The sequence below is a fragment of the Pholcus phalangioides genome, unplaced genomic scaffold (genome assembly GCF_987345545.1).
Source record: "Pholcus phalangioides strain wild (caught in Gottingen) unplaced genomic scaffold, Ppha-v1.0 ptg000015l_1, whole genome shotgun sequence".
NCBI lineage: Eukaryota > Metazoa > Arthropoda > Arachnida > Araneae > Pholcidae > Pholcus > Pholcus phalangioides.
In genome coordinates, this window is record NW_028301608.1 from 3937634 (window position 1) to 3961204 (window position 23571).

The 23571-nt window shown below is 34.1% G+C and overlaps 1 protein-coding gene across 1 annotated transcript in view; it reads left to right on the forward strand.

Annotated features, from left to right (window-relative positions):
* Galphai (G protein alpha i subunit) overlaps positions 1-23086 on the forward strand; it is a 59231-nt gene extending 36145 nt beyond the window's left edge. The window contains exons 2-9 of the mRNA XM_089242601.1: positions 7859-7901; positions 12352-12493; positions 14004-14161; positions 16343-16471; positions 18434-18563; positions 18674-18827; positions 20275-20500; positions 22524-23086. Coding sequence (XP_089098727.1) covers positions 7859-7901; positions 12352-12493; positions 14004-14161; positions 16343-16471; positions 18434-18563; positions 18674-18827; positions 20275-20465 — 947 coding nt within the window. The 3' untranslated portion in view covers positions 20466-20500; positions 22524-23086. The remainder of the gene's footprint in view (positions 1-7858; positions 7902-12351; positions 12494-14003; positions 14162-16342; positions 16472-18433; positions 18564-18673; positions 18828-20274; positions 20501-22523) is intronic.
* Positions 23087-23571: the final 485 nt, after the last annotated feature.

Genomic DNA, 23571 nt, shown 5'->3' on the forward strand with positions numbered 1-23571 from the left:
ATATCGCGCGTATATAAAACAGGGAGTTATATTTTCTGTAAAATATTGAGAAAAAAGTTTTTCTTAGGCTAGAAAATATTTCCGAGAAATCTCGGTATCGCATTTTTAAAAACGTTATCACATGTATGAGTACAGCGATATCTCGGCTAATGAGGATAATTTGTCCCGGAATCGCTTTCGTTAGGCTTTTTTTTTTTTTAGTGCATTTCCTATTAGCTGACTCCTTCATTTTACATGAAATGATTCAAAAACTTTCAGAAAGAGAAGTTAAGGTACATCTGAAAGCATACAGCTCTGAGGTGGGACGTGAATCGGGCTCGAGTGGTGGTATTTCTGACGATTGGCTCTGAATTCCAGCTCACGACGCGACTGTTTTATGTTAGCATGTGCATCCATATCAACAAAAATGTTCGTTAGCCAAATCCATATTCGTTAGTCGAGGAATCACTGTATTCTCGGGCCACCGCGAATGTTAGGAATTGTCTGTCGCCTAAAACATTTAGCAGCATCTTCAGTGAGAAGATACAAAATTTTCTTGGAAGTTATAAATGTGTGTAAGTGCTCTATGGTGAATACATCTCCCGTAGTTTTTTTTAATGATTAGTCACGCGATATATTTCGACTTTTCAATGGAAAGGAATGAAACGAGTTTTTTTTTTTCACTTGAGATATCTTAAATTTTGACTCTTGTGAGGAAGAAAAGGAAAGATAATATCGTCCGTGTTTGCAAATGACGTCAGTATGCGTGCCCCATCCACATAAATATATAAAGTGGAAAAATGGAAAAGGTTTTTCTCGTGTTTAAATATAAAACCGGTGAATTTTCGTCCGACCCCTCCGTTCCAATTTTCATAGATCATTATGATTATCTCTAAGAAGTAAAAAAACTTGTGAGCAGGAAATACGCTCTGTTAAAGTGAAATGACGATTTTTCAAGGTTCGTTCACTTTGCCGTGATGGCCTGTTCTTCGCAGCGTGATCGTCGTCCACCCCGTCCGAGATAGACTTTGCCGCATCTCAATCCTATCTATCTCTTATCTTTCTTTCGGGAGAAAAAGAAGCCGAATTCGGTCCTACACTTGAGCAAGAAAGGGGGGGGGGCAGGTAGCTATATATGTATTTTATACTGCGTAGAGTGTGAAAAAAAAGTTTGAAGATTCCAATTTAGCATAATTTCTGACCATCCAGCCATGAGAGAATCGTGTTATTTCGGGCGAATCCGCCTTATTTACAAGGTTTTTTTCCCTTGGTCCGGAGGAGGTTGATGACAATTGAACGTGAACAGTTTTTTGAATCGTCGCCAGACGTCACACTTCAATTCCTTCATTTTTCTTCTACTTTGTGGCTTTTATTTTATGTAGAAAGACTTCATAACAATAAAAAAAAAAACTTTCATTTTTTTTTGGGGGCGAGTTGCATATTTTAGGCCATTATAATCACAAATCATTATGCAATAGATGGAGCTGCATGCTCCTTAAATGAGTTTTATAGTATTTTGGAGAAACCTTAATTGGTATTGCTTCTCTAGTGTTAGTTATACTTCTACCAAATCATCAAACACTGTTTAATTAATTAGTAATGTATAAAAAACACCAGTTCATCTTCCTTATACATAAGTTACACTGCACTGTTTGGATAAATTCTTCAGAATTTTGAATGTACACAAATATTTTTCTTTTAGAAAGAATCTAATTCTAGTCACCTTATCCAGCTCATGAAACGATTCCTATGATAGCGATTTCTCAGAATTGTTTTTGCTATGATGAATTCGCATCTTTAAAATGCTGGCATATGATTTTTAAGGAAATCTCTGAATGATTTTTTGAAATACTAGTTGTATAACATATATATATATATACATAGTCTTTAGTTGGTTAGGCTTTTTAAACATCAGATTGTTTAGGCCAGCATTTCTCAACCTCTAGCATTTTTAGCATTGTTCTGCATTGTGCATGCAGCTGAAAAATATTGTTCTGCTGTAAAAATTTCCAAAATAAAAAATTTCTACACAGAAGGCTCCCAAGATAGTTCTGCTATGTTACATCACAGTTTTTTTGATATAAAGTGATACTTAAGCCCAGGGTTGTTAGGTTTGAACTACTTTGGTTTAAACCAAGTGGTTTAAAAAAACAAAGCAACACCTATATACAGTGGTATCTCGAACTTGACACGTGGCTAATTCGACTCTCCGGATAACTTGACATCTAGTATTCCCTTGGTTGGCCCAATACTAATTTCAATGAAAGGGGAACTCTCTAACTCGACACATGTTTGACTTAACTCTGCTTAAGTCGACTATGATTTTTGTCCATTTACCATGACTGGTTTTTACAATTTCCCGTGTGTTACCATTCTAAGTTTTTTTTTTATGTTGTCTGTGGGTACTTCAATAATCCTTTGTTTCTTTATTCTATATGATGGGTCCCTTTTATGCACTGTGGGGGGGGGGCGTGCATGTAAAAAATGAATGTTTGAAGCCTCTTGGCCGGCTTATCATTTTAGTGGCGTTTCCAGGACAGGTCTGTCATTCTTTTCATGGTCAAAAGAAGTGTGGATGATCCCTAAAGTGTGGTGTCATCCCTATTGGATGCTGACAATTTCAATATCCAATAGGGATAAAAATCTCATCTCTTGTGAGTTTTGATATTGTTTGTTGCAGAGTATGTTTTTAACTGAACTCGGTTTTACGATTTCTTGGAAAAGGAGCAAAAGAAAAAGAGCCAAAGCCTGGTTAGACACTGAATATATCATTTGGTTGTCATAAGTATTCTTTATAGGCATTGCATAATATATTTTATCACGTATATATATTGTTTGCAATTGCATTTTTAATTGGGTTGCTGTATTTTTGAAATATATGGCATACATAATTGCTATAGGCATCTTTTTCTCAGTCACCTCGGTGGGCATTTTGCCTGTTGTGGCATTGTATTTATATTAAATATCAGAGATGCCACAGTCATACCGATTTAGCTGACAAATAGTTGCTCAAGATTTACAATGATGAAGTTATGAGGTGTAAAGCTGACTTGGAAAAATCAGACTATTTGTATGTGGCAATCGATGGATGGATGGATGGTTATCCATAATGAACCAAATGTGTGTGTAAGTGTCATCAAACAGCGTGGTAAAGTCATCTATATTGATACTATTGACACATGTGGCTCATCACATACTAGAAATTATATAACAAATTTGGTTTTTAGTTCAGTGAAATCAACAGAAGAAAACTTGAAATGTAAAATATCAAGTTTTGTTACAGACAATAACTGCAAATGTGGTTTCTTCCATACACTGGATAAAGCGCTTGACTTTTCTGGACTTACATTGTAACAAATCAGGATGGCATCCTTCTCCGTTACTTCAGTTTATTTTGTTATATGGGAAATAATCATATGTTTAAGCCCCAGGGACTGCTCAGCTACCGGAAACCATCTAGAAGTTCCGCTAGCGTACCGTCATGAACCAGAAGTCTGCTTAGTCCTATGGCCGTGGGGTCGGGTCTTGCAGTCGTATGATGAGGACGTAACCAATGTCGGGCGGCTGATGTCCCACCAAAATTTATTTCTCGTGTAACATACAATTATTATTTTGTGTGGGGATTCTCTCGGGTGGAGATGTCACATAGTTTCGTTAAAATGTTATATATCATTCACCTGCTTTCGGCGGTTGGCTGCAGACTTCCGCCGGAATCATTTGTTTTTCTTTGTTTAATATGTATAAAGTGAATGTCTTGATCGGGGAGCCTGGCCAGCTTGCCGGTTACGTTTTTTGTGTTGCCAATCGAAGTGTTTTATTTTTTGAAAACTTGATTCTAAATGTAAATTAGTTTTTTTGTGATGTCAGAGTTTTCATCTTGAAATGGAGTGTACCCATGGATGAATGGTCCTAGATTAAAACCGGTTTAAGGTCTATAAAAGCGCATGTCTCGTTCTCACTAATCGCATGAAGGTGCCGGTGGGATTCTCCGGTTGTCTCTGGTGTATTGGTTGCACTTGCCTGGTATGCAAGGGGACCCAGGTTCGATTCTTGGACAAAAAAAAGTGATTAGTGAGAATGTGAGATGGGCTTTTATACATCTTAAACCGGTTTTAATCTAGGGCCATTCTTCCGTGGGTACACTTCATCTCAAAATGAAAACTCTGACACCAGAAAAAAACGAATTTACATTTAGAATCAAGTTAAAAAAAAAAAGAAACACTTCGATTGGCAACACAAAAAATGAAACGGCAAGCTGGCCAGGCTCTTCGATCACGACATTCGTTTTATACATATTAAACAAGTGATTCCAGCAGAGGTGTGCAGCCAACCGCCGAAAGCAGGTGAGTACTATATAACACTTTAACGAGACTGTGACATATCACCTGGGAGAATCCCCACACAAAATAATAATTGAATGTTACATGAGAAATAAATTTTGGTAGGACATCAGCCGTCCGACCTTGGTTCCGTCCTCGTCAAATGACCTCAAGACCTCACCCTACGGCCATAGGACTGAGCAGACTTCTGGCTCGTGACGGTACGCCAGTGGAACTTCCAGATGGTTTCCGGTAGCTGAGCAGTCCCTGGCGCCTAAACATATGATTATTTCCCATATAACAAAATAAACTGAAGTAACGAAGAAGGATGCCATCCTGATCTGTTACAACATATGGGTGCAGTGCTCACATTTTAAACCTGCTAGCCAAAGATTTGGTTAAAACTGATGTAACAAAGCATGTTACAAGTGCAGTATATTTAAATATTTTCACAGTCATCATTTCTTAAAAGCATGGTATCATACAGAAGGTGGAAGTGCATCGATACTTCCTGTAGAGGCACGATGGAATACTTATTGTCATTCTCTTGAATCTTATGTTAATATTGGTCAGTTGTTGCCAAAGTTTGTGAAGACCACAGATCTCAAATAAATAGTGACATCTCCAGTAAAATCGTAGATATTGGTTTAAAAGAAATGCTGAGGACATGATTGCGATTTTGAAATCGATAGCCAAAACTATTGATTTTGTAGAAAAGAACAACTGCTCCCTAGCTGAATGGATATTCCTAACTAGCATGGAAAAAGCTGCAATTAAAGATAAAATAAGCATCAACATCAAACAATAGAAAAGGTCTTTTCTTCAGCATATAAAAATAGATATGAACAATCATGTTAACAGATGCACACTTTACTGCATTTATTCTAAGCTACTCAGTGTTTATTTCTAATACTGGAATTGATGTCACAAAAGAAGAGAAAAATAAGGGTCTTGAATTTATCAAACAAAACTGTGGCTCTAGGTTCCTGGCAATTACATTAAAATTTTTGGGGAAGTTGGAACCATTTCATGCCAAAAATGTTTTTTTTTTTTTTACTCTAAGGTTTTTGATGATACAATGTCTGATTTTGAGTGGTCGAATAGCTTTTATAATGTTTTGGGTAAAGATATAATTACGGAGAGTGATATGCGATTTTTAAACATGATAACCACAGCCAGAGCATCGACTGCCTATGCTGAAACAATTTTTCAACATTTGGTGTAGTTCATACCAAATAGCTAAACATATTAAAAGTATGCAAAGCATCAAAACTAGTGTTTCTAATGAAGCAAATGAACAGTTATTGAATGTAAAATTATTCAATACAATATACGTAAGATAATCTATTAAAGAAATGTGTTTTTTTCTCTATTTTTCTTAATAAAATGATCTGATATATCTCACAACATTCTTTATCTTTAGTTTGCAAATATTTTTAAATTAGTCATTATTTTTATAAATTAAAATTTCTTTAATTGTATATTCTAAGAAAATATATAATAATGACTAGTGCGTTAGTAATACATATTTAAATAAATATTTTGTTTAAAAAATCATTACAATAAAAAAAATCTGATTTAAATCAAATAAATTATAAAAAATAAAAATAAAAACCAACTACCTTGCTATATCACATAGCACACCACCTTACTCACTTTTTTTCTACTATGGCTCATGTACCCGACTGCATAGCATAAAATAGAAATTCAGTTTTTTCATCTTCCTTTAAAATCTTGCATCATTTAATTTTTAAGTTTATCTTGGCCCTCATCAGCATTTGTATTTCTTACTAGGTTTTTTAGTGTTTTATGAAACTTATATTCAAATTTTTGACCGTTTCTGGAACGAAATAAACAATTTTGCATAGAAACTTATAGAAAATCATGTTTTAACGAATTTGATTCCAGAACAAATTATCTTCGTTAGCCGAGGTGTCACTGCATTCTGCTTTGGGACAAGTCTCAGGTTGCCGCAGTGACTAGAAAATTGGAGTCTACGAAGTGATACAAAATTTTCTGAAATCATTACAGTGTCTTTTTTTCTTCCGATGTAGAAGGGGATATATATAGTCTCGGAAAAGTGTAACAGACATTATTTAGAATGTTTTTGTTGAGAATCAAATCATGCCGGCTCCTAAGAAATTTGGCTGGCATCTAATATTTTTTTTTTGAATTTATCAAACCGTGCCTTGGAGTGGAAACTAGAATCAATTGTTCTCTCTCTAACTATGTGTGTTGGAGAGATGAGACTTTTTGTTATTGAAATATCTCATTTTGTTTGCATAGTCATAATAGTGTCATGGCGCCCCCCCCCCCTCCTGCAAAGCAATATACCATGCCATGTTTGATGCCACTACAAACCTACAATATCTTCACAAAGACCGTCATTCCAGCCTTTTCCATAAGGTTTAGTCTTTCAGTCAATTTTCGCCAGCGTCATAAACTGTTGCATAGGCTTAGGTGTCAATGTATTCTTCTGGTTCTTTTATAGAACATTAATTTCTTAAGATCATTGATGGCTAGTTCTGCATTACAGGAATTCATGGGTTCAGCATCCAATTCCAATTAGGAGAGAGATGGACATGGGGATATAGGTTAGGGACGATTGACCCCCCCCCCCCACCACTAAAAAAAATTATATCACTTGGTTATTATTGTCATAGGTGAAAGGGTGGAGCTGAACAATGCCTCCCCTCTTTATTTTACAGCAGGGCTTGACAAATCCCAGGCACCAGGCCACTAGAAAATCTGTATTGGTGGCAGAAATTTTCTAAATGTGATTGCCTAAAGATGACACAAAATTTTCTGATTTCATTACAGTACATCTTTTAACATGTGAAGTCCCAGAAAAGTATAAAAAATGTTATTTAGGAGCATTTTTTCTTGAGCAAAAATCCATACTTGGCACCTAAGAAATTTGGCTGATGCCTAAATATATATATATATTTTGATGTGTTAAGCCCTGCTGTACACACTCTCTGTGATTCTCTTCTGCACCCCCCATCGCATTTGAAGAGCCTTTATATCAGGGCTTGACAAATCAAAAAATAAATAAATAAAAATTAGGCGCCAGACCAATTTCTTTTTTGCTAAGTAAGACTGCTAAGTGCTTTACCAAGAAAAACAAGCAATCCCGAATAATGTTTTTTTCTTTTTACTTTTTTGAGACTTGGTCATCCCTCCCCCCCTTCTTATGTTGGAAAACACATAATTATACACAAAATCCGAAAATTTTGTGTCATTCTTAGAAAGTTTTAGGTGCCAATATCAATTTTATAGTCACAATGGGGACCTGGCACCTGGGATTTGTCACGTCGTGCTGTATATATATATATATATACTTATGGATACTGAATGAAAATTTCCCTCTGTCTCTGGGAAGAAAATGACATTGGCCAAAAGTTTTTGCTGCCTTCTAATTCATTTCCACAGGCGAATGTTAGTAATTTGTTTTCTTATATCTTTGCCATTGAATCTAAAGAATATATTCAATGCAATTGCTTACGTTTAATTCCTGTTATCTATAATTATACTCATTTGTTTATTCTCTTATTTTTCAGGTGCTGGTGAATCAGGAAAGAGTACTATCGTTAAACAAATGAAGTGAGCAAATGTTTTTTTCTTAATGTCATTTAAGTTCCATCATCATGTAAGATAAGAGGGTGAATAAACAAAAACTCGGGCCTGTGAGCCATTTTGGCTTATGGAGAAATTTTATTTTTCCCCCAAAACAATTTGTAAATATTTAGTCATTTTGAAATAAGATATGCTACACTATGTTAAATGTAATGTGTGTATGAAAATAATTCATAAGGTATTATTGATTCCAATGAATGATGACGACCATGGAGAAATTTCTTGTTTCTAAATTGGATCTTGATAAATCAAAGAAAACTATGCCACCAGTGAATAAATTTCTTCAAAGCCAAACATAAGGTTTTTTGGTATAAATTCTGGGATTTCTCTCTGTGTTGCCTTCAGATTTCATTTTAGTAATCCCATGTTTTAGATGCCAACACCAATTTTAATATTCATCATGGTGACTTGGTGCCTATCAAGTCCTGTATTGTGTCAAATTTGTTTAAATTGATTTCATCCATATTTCTCATTTCAATTTGGCCCTCTAAGAAGTGATTTTACTCCCCCAAAGCAGAATGTTTTGCGTTGTTCTGCAACGATCCCTCAGCTGGCTTAAAATGTTCTGAAGTAAAAATTCGCATCTACACGTAATAGTGTTTTTCTACACTTTTCTTAAAATTCTTCCAGGTTGTTCTGCAACAGCACTGGTTGTTCTGCAACGTACGGCGCACATTTCGGCATATTCTGCTTTGGGGTTTTACTCTTATAGGCTATGTGAAAGTAATCCTGAGAAACATTTACCAGCGAAAAAGTTTGTTCGCTCATGTTCTAGGGCAGGGTTTGCCAAAATTAGTCAATATTGTTCGGGGGAGGGTTCATGGGATGCATTGGTAAAAGAGTGGTAATGGTTACGAATACCATTACAAATCCATCCTGTGGGATTGTTCTGGAGGGGAGAGCATTGAAGTGAAAAAGGAAAAAAAAATTTTTTGACAGAGACTATGAGCAAAAAAGTTCAGTAACTTATGTTCTAAAGCAATGTTTCTCAACCTTTTTGATATCACTGACCCCTTGTAGTGAAAGTCAATGCATTGTCCTGTGGGGCAGATCAGTGCTCGCGGACGCTTGCAGAAGCGGTTGGGTTTTTGACATGACAAGTGCCAAAAAAATTAGTTTAAACCATCAAAAACCTAAACGAATGTTTTCGGGTAGTTAATGTTTTGAACACAACTGGTATATAACAGGATGAAAAACTTACTTTTTTCATATTGCAATGTTTTATTTTTTAACATTAATTTATTATAATAATTAAAATTATTCTAATTATAATTTGCAATTTTGAATATACAGTGAAACTCCCCTAGGTGGCCACCCCTATTACCCGACCACCCCCTTCGTGGCCAGTTTTTTTTGGAACAGACAATAGGCTCCATAGGCATAATACAAAAATCACCCCTATCTGCGGCCACCTTTATATGCGGTCAGCGGCCAACCTGTCCGCGACCACTTCCTTGTAGATAAGAGTTTAAAAAAGCAAGTTTTTGTGTTTGTTTTGTTCCTAGTGTATTCAAAGCTGGTAGTTGTTTTTGTATAACCTTATAGTCTTTATATATCAGCATAAATACCTTTTCGGATCAATCATATTTTCTGTTCATGTAGGACACTATCAGGTTGGAAACATTTGTAGATAGGATGACAAAGGCTATAATGCTATGTGGTTGCTGCTAGCTGGGGAGACAGTTTAAAAATTTGCTCTTGGGATGACAGGGTAAACCAGACAAATATAGTCTATGACCTTTACTGAATAGGTAAAGGATCTGAAAGTTTCAGCTTTGAGGATACTTTCTTCAGAGATTCAGTAGAATAACAGTGAGGGAGTAAAAGAAATATGATGAAAAAAAACATGTGCAGTGCTTGCTATAAAGAAAGAGATCCCGTACAATAGATTAAGGAATTGATCTGGTATTTCAAGTTCTGCATAAGATACAGTGAAACCTCTATATACATAACGATACAGAACCAATAAAAAATCTTTTTGTAGAGGAATTACCTTTAAATAGGCAGTCAAATTTATAACGTTCCATCAAATTTATGCTGCTGTTGGCAACTTTTCTGAATCAACCTTCTTAGTATCACCAAAAAATGTGCTTTTGAGTATTTATTCGTCGCGAAATATTTTAATTGATTGGCTGATAAAAAAAATTCAGTTAGATGTGTATTGCTCCTGTAAAGGGGTTTATCAAAATACACTTTGGTGTATCCCACAAAAAGTAGCAATACCAAACACTTTCAGTGATTAGGTGATGCCCAACATTGATATTATTATTAGACTTCCTCAGAAGAACGAAAACATGTGACATGAGTAAAAAAATATACTGAAGGATATTTCGAGCGAAGTGTAGCGATTTAAAAATCATCGTAAAGAATATTGTTATAGAGGGTTTTATTATACTAAAGGATTTCGTTGTACCTAGAAAAGCTTAACATTACTGACTATAGGCTGTTCCAAACAATATTTGAAAAAATACTGTTGTAGAGGGATTTATCGTCATATCGGGTATCGTTGTTGCAAGGTTTCACTGTATATATATATATAGATATATGTTTTGTGGGCATTGTAAGTAAATTGAGCATAATATATTTTTTGTGGCATTGAAAACCGTTATTTTGGCACGCCCTCTGAAATGGGCTTTTCCTGTCATACAACCCCTATTCTGCGGTCACCTCCACAGATGACCACTTGTGCAGAACGTTGAGTGGCTGTCTTAAATAAGCTTTACTTCATATAATTTATAGTCTTACAGTTAATTTTATCTAAACTACTGATTTCTTGTGTTCAAGTTACTGAGCAAAACAGCCATTTATTCAAAGTATGTGTTGGGTTAGGTTTTTGACCTCAGAAACTAACTCAGTATTGTGAAACAGTCAAACTTCTTGTCAATGTTGTCAAATAGTTTTTTTAACCTGATATGTTAAATAACAAAAAAAACAAAACACAAAAAAAAACTTTTATGCAGATTAAAGTGTTTTATTTATTTGTTTTTTTTGTTTTGAATTATTGTATAATCACTGAGTATAAAATATCGCTATTTTGTGATATTTTGAATTTTCTGATGTGCTCAAAATTGTATTCCATATTAAAAATTCTCATGCAGCATCTGTTAATACACTAATTAAACTCATTTATTCTCACCCAAAAATTTCTTAGCTTAGGTTGTATAAATCCAGAGTTTTAAAGAGTATTTTTAATCTGAACATAGCTGGCAGGACTTGATGAGGATTCTTGTGTTTTGCACATTTCGATACAGCTTCAAAATGCTATGTAAATATGTAAATGCTAGTAAATATGGTATATTTATTAGCATTTTATATAGTGCAATGGTTTTCCATAGTCAAATTTAGTCATTCTTACTTTTGCACTAAGAATAAGTTAGTCCTATAGGAATTTCTGAAGCATCATATACAATCAGCACTGCCAAATTAAAGAACATTTTAGTCCCATAATTTAGTATTTCTATTACTAGATATATTCTAATGTTATGTGCAATATGGGTATTGCGTTAAATAATCAAACAATATCTCCGGCAGACTTCTTACACACAGTACTCATGGACCCCAGGGGGTCTGTGACCACAGGTTTGGAAACATTGTTCTAAAGAATTCCCAAAGTGTGCATCATGGGCCATTGCTGAACTTTACCAAGGGACTTGCCATTACTTGAGGATATAGAAGTGTCTGTAATCTGTGATTAAGAAAAGTTAAAGTTTACCTGATTTGCGAGGCTTGACAAATTGAGAAAAAAAAAATCTAGGTGTCAAGCATGTTTCTTTTGCTGGTAATCACATAGAAAATTTCGGGTGCCAATATAAATTTTTTAGTTGTTATGGAGACCTGGGGTTTGTCAAGCTCTGCTGATTCTTTTGTAATTAAAATTTTTTTTAGAGCACCATAGATGTATAATTGTTGGGCAAGGGAGCCAGCCACTGGTGTCATAAAGTTTGAGAACCATTGGCTAGTTAAATTCTGACTTAAAACTTGAATCAAACGGGGGGTTTTCTTGCAAACCAGGCAAGCAATAATGATCTAACAATTCCATTCTCGGAGGGGAGACAACTAACTCTTTTCCCCATTAGTTTGCCTTGGCATAATATCCAGAAAGTCTCTTTCCTAGATATGTTGTTGGCTGAGGATATCTCTCTTTGTAAATTTACTTCTCTCTTCACATGTATAATCTTTATTAAATTTTTTTTTCGCATATTGATTTATTATTGTATTTCTGAAAAGAACAGTTGATGTTCATTTAACTGTGAAATATCAATAAGCAAGTTTTTTATTGAGCAAATTTTTACTCACTACTTTTAGTAAGTACTGTTAGTAGTATTATTGTTTTTCTATTTGAATTATATAAAAATGGTTCTCTTATACTGAATATGCATTTTAACCTTTTTTCTAAAATGATTTCTTCTCATCTCAGAATCATCCATGAAGATGGTTTCTCAAAGGAAGAATGTTTGCAACACAGGCCTGTCGTGCACAGTAACACTATACAGAGTCTTATGACAATTATACGACATATGGACCGTCTAAAGATAGACTTTGCGGATCCTGCAAGAATTGTAAAGTTTACTTCATTTTCTTCACTTTCATTAAATTTTCATGCTTTATTAATTCATTTAATATTCAATTAAGGGTCTCAAGAAGAGAGTGACCAGATTATCTCTGGTGGGTATTGATGAGACAGCAGAGAAAAGCTAGAAGAGAAACCATTTGTGTAAATACAGTTGAACTTGCTTAATCAGTCAAGTGGTTACGACAGCGTTTGCCATCACTGCCATACGTAATGGTGTTGCCTACGATGGCATTTGCCGACACACAGACTTTTCGGTCTTTTTCACATAGATATGACGAAATAATTTGTCATACATGTGCTGCCATCTCTGTACAGCCATCCTTCTACTTTATTATCTCATCGCTAGATGGAGTTGAAAATTATACTTCAAGGTCTGAGATTATTATTACTATTATCTTTGTCATGTTTTGCAAAGCTGCATCCCCATCGCTTTTGTTTCAATTTCCAACTCCCTTGCGAAGATGCATCTGCCTTATTACTCATATATCTTTTAGCAAAGGTTCAACTACTATGGTTCCACATAAATCCATCAACAGCGTTTCTTTTAGTCACAGGACATTATGACCCCCCTTCCCCACTTTTGGGGTGTCATATTACGTTTCGACACATTCGAGCTATAAAAAAACATGCTATATAAAAAATATTTTAATATTTCAAATGTCCAAGAAAAGGAAAAAAAAGGGAGGAAACGCGCGCATCTTCAAAAAAAGTGGGCACCGCGGGTAACGCTCGGAGAAATTAATTGGACTTGTCCCATTGGATGCATGTATACTAGAAGATAATGGTAATATCCTCATCTAATGGGAGCGCTAGATGAAGATATTCAAACTATGAGCACACCATCAGAATGAAAGGACAAATTCCTACCAAATAAAAGAATCCTAATTATTCTCTCAAAATTTATTTCTTTAAGTCCGAAATACAGGACTCTTCAATGATAGGTGACACTGCCTTTTTGCTCTCCTTGGAGTAGATTCCTCACGATTTGATAATGCTTCACAGCTTTGAAATTTTCTTCACCTTTTTGAAGCATTTCTTCACCTTTCATTACCAAGTTAGATTCTGTAATTTCTTTATTTCGCCATTGGGAGCATAATTTTTTTTTCTTTTGTAAATTTGCCAGTCTACTTACTGCAACTGGGCAAAGTGGGACTTCTTTGAAAGTAGAAGTGGGTACAAATACTGATCTATAGCAGGGATCTGTCCAGACCTTTTTTTTTTATGGGATCCTGCTTTGTGATATTTAAGATTTTTTTTTTTGAAAGTGATTTCATCTAGTTAATTTTGTACAAAAGAAATAAAATTTCAAATTTTTAGTTTTGTTAATTTGTATTTTATGAAGGGTCTGTTCTTCAGATTTGGAATTTTTTTAATTGTTCACAAAACCAACCTGAATTTTGGCTGGCCCTTGCATAGCTACATTTATATTGATTATTCAACAAAGTCGCAATATCAACACACACATCAATTAATGATTTCTTTTGAAACATAATTAGGATGATGCTAGACAGTTTTTCACAACTGCTGGTGCTTCTCAAGATGGTGAAATCACCCCCGAGTTGGCAGCTTATATGAAACGAATATGGCAAGATCCGGGTCTACAGCAGTGTTTCGCTCGCTCCAGAGAGTACCAGTTGAATGACTCAGCTTCATAGTGAGGATTGATTTTCTTTTCCTGATATTTTTACATTAAAGTTCTGCATTCGTTTGTTAATAAACTAAAGAGAAAAAATATTTATAGTTTGCTGAATGAAATTTTTTATGTAAAAAAACATTCAGTACAAACTTGAAAGCACATTAATTTCTCATATTCATGTTTCCGAATCTTTGATTGCAATTTCGAACTGCAGCAAATGATAGAAAATGAAGAAAATATCTCTATGATTAGGAAAAAATATTAAAGTTTTCTTTGCATATAAAAATGTGAAACTTATTTCTGAGATGTAGTTTATTCACTACATATCCTAAAACTTTCTGCTTGCATATTTAATGACAAGATACATACATATATTTTGACTATATTACTCACATTATCTCCAAGCCAACATATATCTCTAGCAGACTTGATCATCCACTTAAGATAAACTCTATCTCAGCTTCCACTGACTGCTTTAAATTTAGCTTCTTTCCACATACCATTTCTAACTGGAACTCACTCCTCTCCACTGTCATTGATTCACCCACACCATTTCTATTTTCGAAAAATGTACAACCTTTTTTCTGTCACCATCAACCGTATTCTCATGTTTAGGCCTCGGCCAAAATTATTGTATAAATAAATAAATTTGGCAAAGTTATTATACAAAGGTTTTAACGGCTGGCTGATGCAAAGATATATTTTGGAAAGAGAGAAAATTCAATTTCCCTGTGGGGAATAAAGTCTAGTGGTCTAGGGCGTTCACCCGTAAAGTGAAAGGACGTGGGTTTGATTCCCCAGGCAGTTGAATTTTTTCTTTCCAAATTATATCTTTGCATCAGCCAGCTGTTGAAAACCTTTGTATGGATAGCGGAGAGTGACATCATCCTCGGAAAAATCACTCAAAATCACCTTCAATATTCTGTGTTTTTGTATTCCTCACTAATTTTTGTTCTTTCGAGGGTGTTTAATAACATTAGTATATTTTGCACTATCTACTCCAAAAGTGTTAATGAAGTCACCACATGAAGCTGTTTTCTGTATAGCATACAAGTGTCATGTGCGATAAACAAATTTACAGAGTGAAACAACTGAATTTCATTAATCAATTGGAATTTTTTTTGCTGCAAGAAATACCCATAAATACAATTTATGGTGGTACAAACAACAGCGATCAAATGAGATGCTAACAACAGCATAAATTTAGAGGCATCGAATGATAAAATGCTACCTCAATATAATGATAACCCCTCTACAACAATATTTTTTCTTGATCTGCAGCGTATCGTTACATCCAGGTTTCCTTGTGTATTGATGTATATATATGGTTAGTTTTAAAATTAATGTAAGTAGTCCCTCTGCTTACAAATATTTTGGCTAACAGATTTTTTTGATTTTTCTGCCTTGGCTAACGAATACAGATTCAACTAACCAATATTTTTGTTGATATTGATGCACATGCTGACCTAACACAGCCACGTTATGAGTTGAATTTTCACACCGATCATCACCATAATTATTAACACCTGAGCCCAATTCACTCACATGTCCACCTTGGAATATTTTACCAAATGTTATCTCCTCTGCTTTTTCTGAAACTTTTAGAATCATTTTGTGTAAAATTAGAGACTTGGCTAACAAAACAGAAAATGCATGAAAAAAAAAGATCGTGTATGTTTTCATAGCAACCATTCTTTCAGTACAAGACTTGTCGTCACACTGAACAGTCTGGATATTCTAAAGAGCTTATCTTTTCCATCACACACAGAAATGAGTTGACCAAATCACTAAGATGAAGACACAACCACAAACTTGATTAGGTTGTGTCAACACCAGATTTAGTATTTAAAACTGGTATTGTGTGTATACATAGCGTAAAATAAAAATGTCTTCGATATTCCCATCTTACTGTAAGTTCTTATTTATCAAATTTTGAAGTTGTTAATTTTAACCTTTGGCCAGTTTTTGTCTTTACAGCGTTCCTTGGTGTTATAAAAAAATTAATCTTCCGATTTCGGGCTGTACCTAGAACAAATTGAATGACTTTTTGGAAAACACATCTGAAAATCACCATGAAATCACATTTTGGCTAATGAACCTGATTCTGGAATGAATTGTCTTCATTAGCCAAGGTATTGTAATTAATTGTAAAATAGGTAGTTTTTAGATGCTATTATTGCTATTTTTTTACTCCCTCAGCTACTTGAATGCACTGGATAGGATTTCCCAGCCTAGTTATATTCCTTCACAGCATGATGTGTTACGGACAAGGGTCAAAACCACAGGAATTGTAGAGTTTGATTTTTCTTTCAAAGGCCTTCATTTCAAGTAAGTTGTTCCATAATGTTGAGAAATTCAGCTCAGAATAATCAAAGTAAAATTATACTGAGTAAAATAGCAGTTTTTCTTTATGTATATTACAACAGGGCTTGACATTGGATTTTCCCGGCAAGTTCCCACTCTCGATTTTGTCCCTGAAAATCGGATTGTGGTAACCGCAGCTCTTTATTCAAATTATCAGACCCTCATCAGGCTTTCCATTGTAAAACCCCGATCATATCCTTAATCCTACAGCTGAAGATGGTTTACTCTAGTTCAGTTTTTCTCAACAACTGACCACGGTTTCCGTTTTCAAAAAAAAAAAAAAAAAAAGTCACCACTGCAAGCAGCAAAAATTACTATGGTCGATTGTCATTGTGTCAAATCCCGATGTTTCGTGGGGAAAAAAATCCATTTCATGAATAAGAGCTAGTCCGCCAAATTACAAGTTAATTTGTAAATTTCGCCAATGATGAGTGTTAAATCACCAAACATCGTGTTGTATGTCCTGAAATTGCTCCCATTTTGCAACAATTTGTTTCTGAGTATAACTGAAGTACAAGAAGGAAAATTGAAAAACTTAATTTTAAAGAATTTGTGTGTGTGTTGATCCATTTTAAGTGAGAGGTGAATAACGATTTGCTGCAAATATAAATAATTTTGTAAGTGAAATCTTTGTCAGCTGTGGTTTTTATTTTGAATAATTGTAGGGGGGAACGAATGTCACTTAGAATTTTTATAATTTATGTGATGCTGTTATGAGTTATATTTTTGACTGAAACTTGAAGGTTTTAGAACACTTTGGTGACAACAGAAAGCATGTATGTGGATTGATTATTTATGAATTCTTATGATGCTGGGTAACAAAAGTTGTAATTTCTGAACCACTTCTATGTCTATATTTTTGAGAAGAGGGAAAATTTGTTTGACAAATTAAATATATGTAAATTTGCATATGGGCCCGGTCCCCTTTTTTTTTGCTGTAAAGCTTGTAAGTTATGAAGTTTGCCATGACTCCTTAAAAACTGCTTGAAACTCCTTAAAAGCTCCTTAATTTTTATTTAGGAAATTTTGTATGAACCCTGCCATGATATAAGTATACATATTTTCAGTTCATTTACATAGTTCATTGTGTCGGAAAGAATGTTTCATCGTAGGTGCCGTAGGAGCTCTGATACAAAGAAAACGGGGATGGGAGGTCTAGGGTTGCTAGACGTCTGTATATACTGCCCACAAGGGCATATGCAGGTTGGAATTGTATTGAATATTCTTGAATTATCAATGGATTCTGCGATGGACCTCGGAATGTTGTTTCGGGAGGGGACATGCGGCCTGAGCCCCTGTAGGTTCCAGGGCCACTGAGGTGCTTTATTTAATGAACTTTGAATTAAAATTTTTAAAAAATTCAATTTTTGAGTGATTATTTTTTATTGTATTATGATTATGTTGTCCTAGGTGTGTACTCCCACCCCCCATGGCAAAGCTGAACATCCATCACTACTGACGAGCTTTAAGCCAATGTTGGTATATCTGCTAATGCTATAATAAACCTTAAAATGTTAAAGCGAGCCACAAATTATCACTTATTTATCAAAAAGCATACATTTTATTTCAAAAAAAAGTTTTATACTGTCATTTTTTTTGACTTCTCAAGGTTTTCATTTAATTTTTAAAATAAAATACAGAATTGTAATCTTATCTGCTGTTTGTTTTGGATATTTGACATTCCGATAATCAACACTTGACTTGTACATTTAATTTTATTGGAATTAACAACTGTCATTTTAAAATGGTTGTTCTTTCTAATACTGTGTGAAATACCTTGTTCTCTCTCTCTCTCTCTCATATGAGTGAAGATTTGGGAAGAATCAAGCAGGTGCTAGTTTCGCTGACGTGGGAGGTGTCAGTTTGTATATACCCATTTAAGAAGGATAATGTCCTAATGTTGTTATATCAATGTTTCTTGTACAGAATGTTTGATGTTGGTGGACAAAGGTCTGAGAGGAAAAAATGGATCCATTGTTTCGAGGGTGTCACTGCTATTATCTTTTGCGTTGCCCTGAGTGCCTACGATTTAGTATTAGCCGAAGATGAAGAAATGGTAGGTTTTTATTTTTAATTGTTCAGGAACCCGTTTCCTGTTTAGGAATTCAAAAGTGAACAATGTCAACATATTATTAGCGAATAATTATGTATTTTCTATCTTTACAGAATCGTATGATTGAAAGCATGAAGTTGTTCCATTCAATATGTAACAATAAGTGGTTTGTCGATACTTCGATCATTCTGTTTCTCAACAAGAAGGATTTGTTTGAAGAGAAAATCATCAAGTCTCCCCTGACAATTTGCTTTCAGGAATATACTGGTGAATATGCTTTTCATCCCAAGTTATTTTTGCTTAATACAAATACAATGCCACAACAGGCAAAATGCCCAACGAGGTGGCTGAGAAAAAGTTGCCCATAACAAATATGGATGTCATACTTCAAAAATACAGCAACCCAATTAAAAATGCAATTAATAAAAATTATTAACAATATATACACGTGATAAAATATTATACAATGCCCATAAAGAATATTATGGTTGTCTTAATCTAAGTATGGATAGCGTCTCGATTTACCCCAACATGTTTATCGTATTTCTTTTTAAATACTAGGTCTTCATTAAGTCTGGGTCTCCATTTAATTAAGTAATATTGTTTGGCAAGGTCTACATAAAAGGATGCTGTGATGGGATTTGACATATGACACGATTGATGCTACAAACAAAATCGGAAATTGAAGTACAATCTATCTATAGTATTTGATGGCTGCTCCAATGCTCCAATCAATAATTGTTTGCGGGGGGGGGGGGGGGGGGGAGAGGTGATTGAATCTATCGGAAAAATTTGAAGATTTGATTAGAATATGGGAAGTGTAGATATTAAAATAGCTATAGATAGTTTTGAAATGTAGGGACAGGCGAGAGATGTATCTACGGGAGGTAAGTGGTAGGGTATTAAGTTGGCATTTGAGCTGTGTAATAAAAACAGAGGAAGACTAGCAGTTTAAAATAAAATGGGTAGATTTATTTTGGATAGGTTCCAGCTTATCTATAATGCACCCGAGTGGCGTGGTGGTAAGATGCTCATCTACCACTGTGAAGGTTGCTGTCACGGTCCCAAGTTCGAATCCGTGGTAGGATATAGATAAGATATTTTCCCTAATGAGCTTAAGGCAACCACTTATAGACAGTGCCTTCACTTCCAACCCATCTCATTAATGGCAGTAAATATTGCAGTATAGCAATATGGCCAGAGTTTATGTTTGGTGTAGTAGTTTATCTATATTGGTTTGTGTATGGGGGGGGGGGATCCAAAATTTCACAGGCATGGGAGAGGACAGGAAGGATATAAGTTTGGAAGCATAGGTGTTGGAGGTGGCGGGTGGAATATTTAAGGTTACAATGAAGGGAAAACGTTTTTGGAGGCATTTTTGAAATACATAATCTGTGTGGAGGTTCCAGCGAAGGTCTGTGAAAATTATTCTAATGAATATTTTTTAAATGTTTTTATAACGTATTAGGATGTGTGCTGAAAGTGCACATACAATTATAGTCAGCTCTGCTTAATCGAGTAACAGATAAACAAATATTCATACCTCTTATATAAGAATAAAACTTCCAGAACCACAAAAATTTTCCCATTCAATCAATGTTAAAAATTGAGTTAAATTTCTCTATCTACTTTTGCTTTTTACATAATGTTTGGTTTGATTAATGTATGTGTGTGTGTGCAGTTTTATATGTATCTCTCCATTATTTTTATCCAGGTGGTAACACATATGAAGAAGCAGCAGCATATATCAAAATGAAATTTGAGAGTCAGAACAAGAGGAAAGATACGAAGGAGATCTATACTCATTTTACTTGTGCTACAGACACCAACAACATACAGTTTGTCTTCGATGCAGTCACTGATGTAATCATTAAAAACAATTTGAAAGATTGTGGCTTGTTTTGAGAAAAAAAAATGAGAGTTTGTGTGTTGCTTGGAAAGTAAGTGTCCATCAAAGGCATTGTTATTTCTTCTTTCTTATATGTAAAATGTCTAAAGAAAAAAAACCCCTGTAATTTGTAAGTAAAAAGAGTTAAAATTTTCTCAATTCCAAAATGGAAAATCATTTAGGCTTTGTTTTTTGTCCCTCAATAATCAGATCTTCGTGCCACCATCACAAAGTGAATATAGGTTGTTTTCAATTTATTTTTTAATGAGCTGCAGTGAAAACACTGTGTAACAATAGCGTCTATACAGATAATCATCTATATAACGATATTACTCTCTGGTTCTGATACACTTTTCATAGTTTTAATATAGTAGATCCATTTCGCGTAGTTTATCATTGAAGCATTTGTACTGTAGAAAACCAAGTTTATTATTTCTTTTTTTTAAGAAATACCAACACCGTGGTGTTTTCTTCAAAAAACTTGTATCATTATTTCAATATTATTTGTTCTAAATATTAGGGATATATTATTTTGAGTGCAACCAACCAAAGAAATAAAAATGCCATTAATAGCCAAAAAGATAAGTTAAGAAAAGTAATTAAAACTTCATCAAAATGTTGAGAATTGCGAGGAAATAGAAAACGTAACAATCACGTTAAAATGATTTTTTGAAATTACCAAAATGATACTACTATTCATTTATACTTCTCAGCTTGCATGTGTGAATCTCTGTTTTTAATATGGGCCAAAAAAAAACTTAAAAATAACATTAGTTTTTGGAAACTTTTTTCCCCTTCTTCTGTATGATTGACAGAACTATGTTATTGTGAACACATCCAGACTTGCTGAAACTTGTTCATTGTTTCAAATGTTTTCCATTTCTGACAGGAAATTATGAATTTTGATGTATAATGAATTTCTTCCATGTCCCATGAATTTTATATGTCTTACATATGGTATTTTGATTGCTTATAACAAACACCAATTTCAGCAAAGTATGCCATGATTAATTTTCAACCAGTTTTTGAAACACTAATTTTTTTTGTAATCTTATCTAAATTTTTTTATTGGTAAATTTATCTTTTTACAATATGTGGGTACAATCAATAATGCCTCCTTTATTTCCCTGAAAGACAGTCTAGTAGGTCATTTTCAAGTATTGTAAAATTGTCTTTTGCTTCACTTTTTTTTTCTGTTAAATTCTATTTTGTTTGTGGAAAGTCTTATCAGGCAGAAAAGACTGAGTTTATTTATCCTCCAAAACAACATTAGTGCACATTTGCTAATCTTCAGCTAGATTTGGACATCAGTTGTGATGGTGTTATCATGTGCAAATTAATTATTATTTTTTTTAACTTCAAGACCAAAATACTGTCTGTTGCTTCAAAAATTTAAGTTATACATTTGTTTGTAAGCCAAAAATGAGGGATTGGGGTGGGGGGGGGGGGGGGTTACTGAGGAATCAAAGCTATTCAAAATTTCTCGAAGATTGCTATCCGCAATTTTAAAGAACAAAGAGGAATAGAAGAGAAAGTTTTTGAATGGTGATTTGAAAATCTACAAGGAGAGATTCATATGATATATATAAGGTCTTTCTAAATGTGGTTCAAAAAAAGAAAAAAAGGATGAGAAAAACATTTTGCTCACCAAGCCCTTGGTGGAAGAAGCAAATACATTTTGCATGTTTATGCGGCAAAAAAATTATTTTAACGCAAAATTTTTAAGGTCCACTATCATTTCAGGGAGAAAAAAAACGAATATTTTCGTTTTTGTATTTGGTTATGTAAAATTTTGTCCTCTTTTGATTAGTTTAATCTGTATGTGTTTTAAAAAGCTCAGATTATTGAAAAATATATAGCTTGCATTTAAATAATGTTTCATTCTGGTCAAATGCATAATTTCTTAAATTGATACAGATATAACAAAGTTTGTGTACAACAAATAGTTTCACTGTTTTTTTAGACTTCTTTATAAGTGGATCAGACTGTATTTCTTTCTGAACTTAAATTTTTGTAATTTTGTCCTACACTTGATGTTATGCTAATTTTATTTTTCACCCTTGTGATCTTTGCAGATGTTGATACTAGTTACAGAAACATTGGCTTTATGAAGAAGACTGTCTCTTCTTGTGGAGGTTATATTTGCATATACATGTCTACATTGTTCGTTATTACTTCATATCTATAATTCATTGGTGCTACATACACACTTTTAAATATAAGCTGCTTGTTTCTTCTTCCAAAGAAAATGTTGATTCAGACTGTGCCATTATAATTTGTTTGTATTCCTTCTATTTGTGGCTTTTCGTGCCAAAGTATATTGGAATATCCAAAGAAACACCTTCCAAGTGCTCAAGTTAATGTTATCTATTTTTATATTCAGGTTTTATCGAATTTATAAATGACAGTCGCCGAAAGATATCGGTTGCTTAAACACATAATCTTCACAAACCTGCCATTCATTTAACTACACTATTTGGGCATGTCTTGTTGGTGCAACTTTCCTACTGCTTTGAATCTTTTTGATGGATATTTTGTCTGATTTTTGTAAAAAAAAAGTTACGATAAATGTGATTACCTATATTTTCCCTCTTCTGTTATTACAAGAAAATATTTCAAAGCTACAGATGTTTTGTTACCCAAGTCTCAGAAAATTGTCTTCTGGTTAAATTTAAGATCAGTAGAATCTGTTAAATTAGTTCTAGGATGAGCATTTTTCAAAGTTATTTTTTAGTTATAATGAATTTCTTTTTATATTTCACACAAATAATTATATTGAGTTATTTTTATTTTTTTCATTTGTAAGCTCAAGCAGATTCATTAGCATTATGTTAATGCTCTATGTGTTGATTTGATTGGCTTCTCACTTTTTTTTTTCTTTGACTTTAATTGTCAGGTGATTGTTATTATTTTGTAATATTCATTGCACACTGGACTTCCTGAGCTCAATTTTGTTCTTTGCTTTAAGTTATCTTTTTTTTTTCATTTCATACATTAACAGCAAAGTCACTGCACTTTAACTCACCATGGTCCTGGGTTGTAAAAACCCCAGCCCCCCCCCCCTCTACTGAATGAAAGTATACAGAGGGATGTGTGAGTATTACATTTTCAAATGCCACAAGC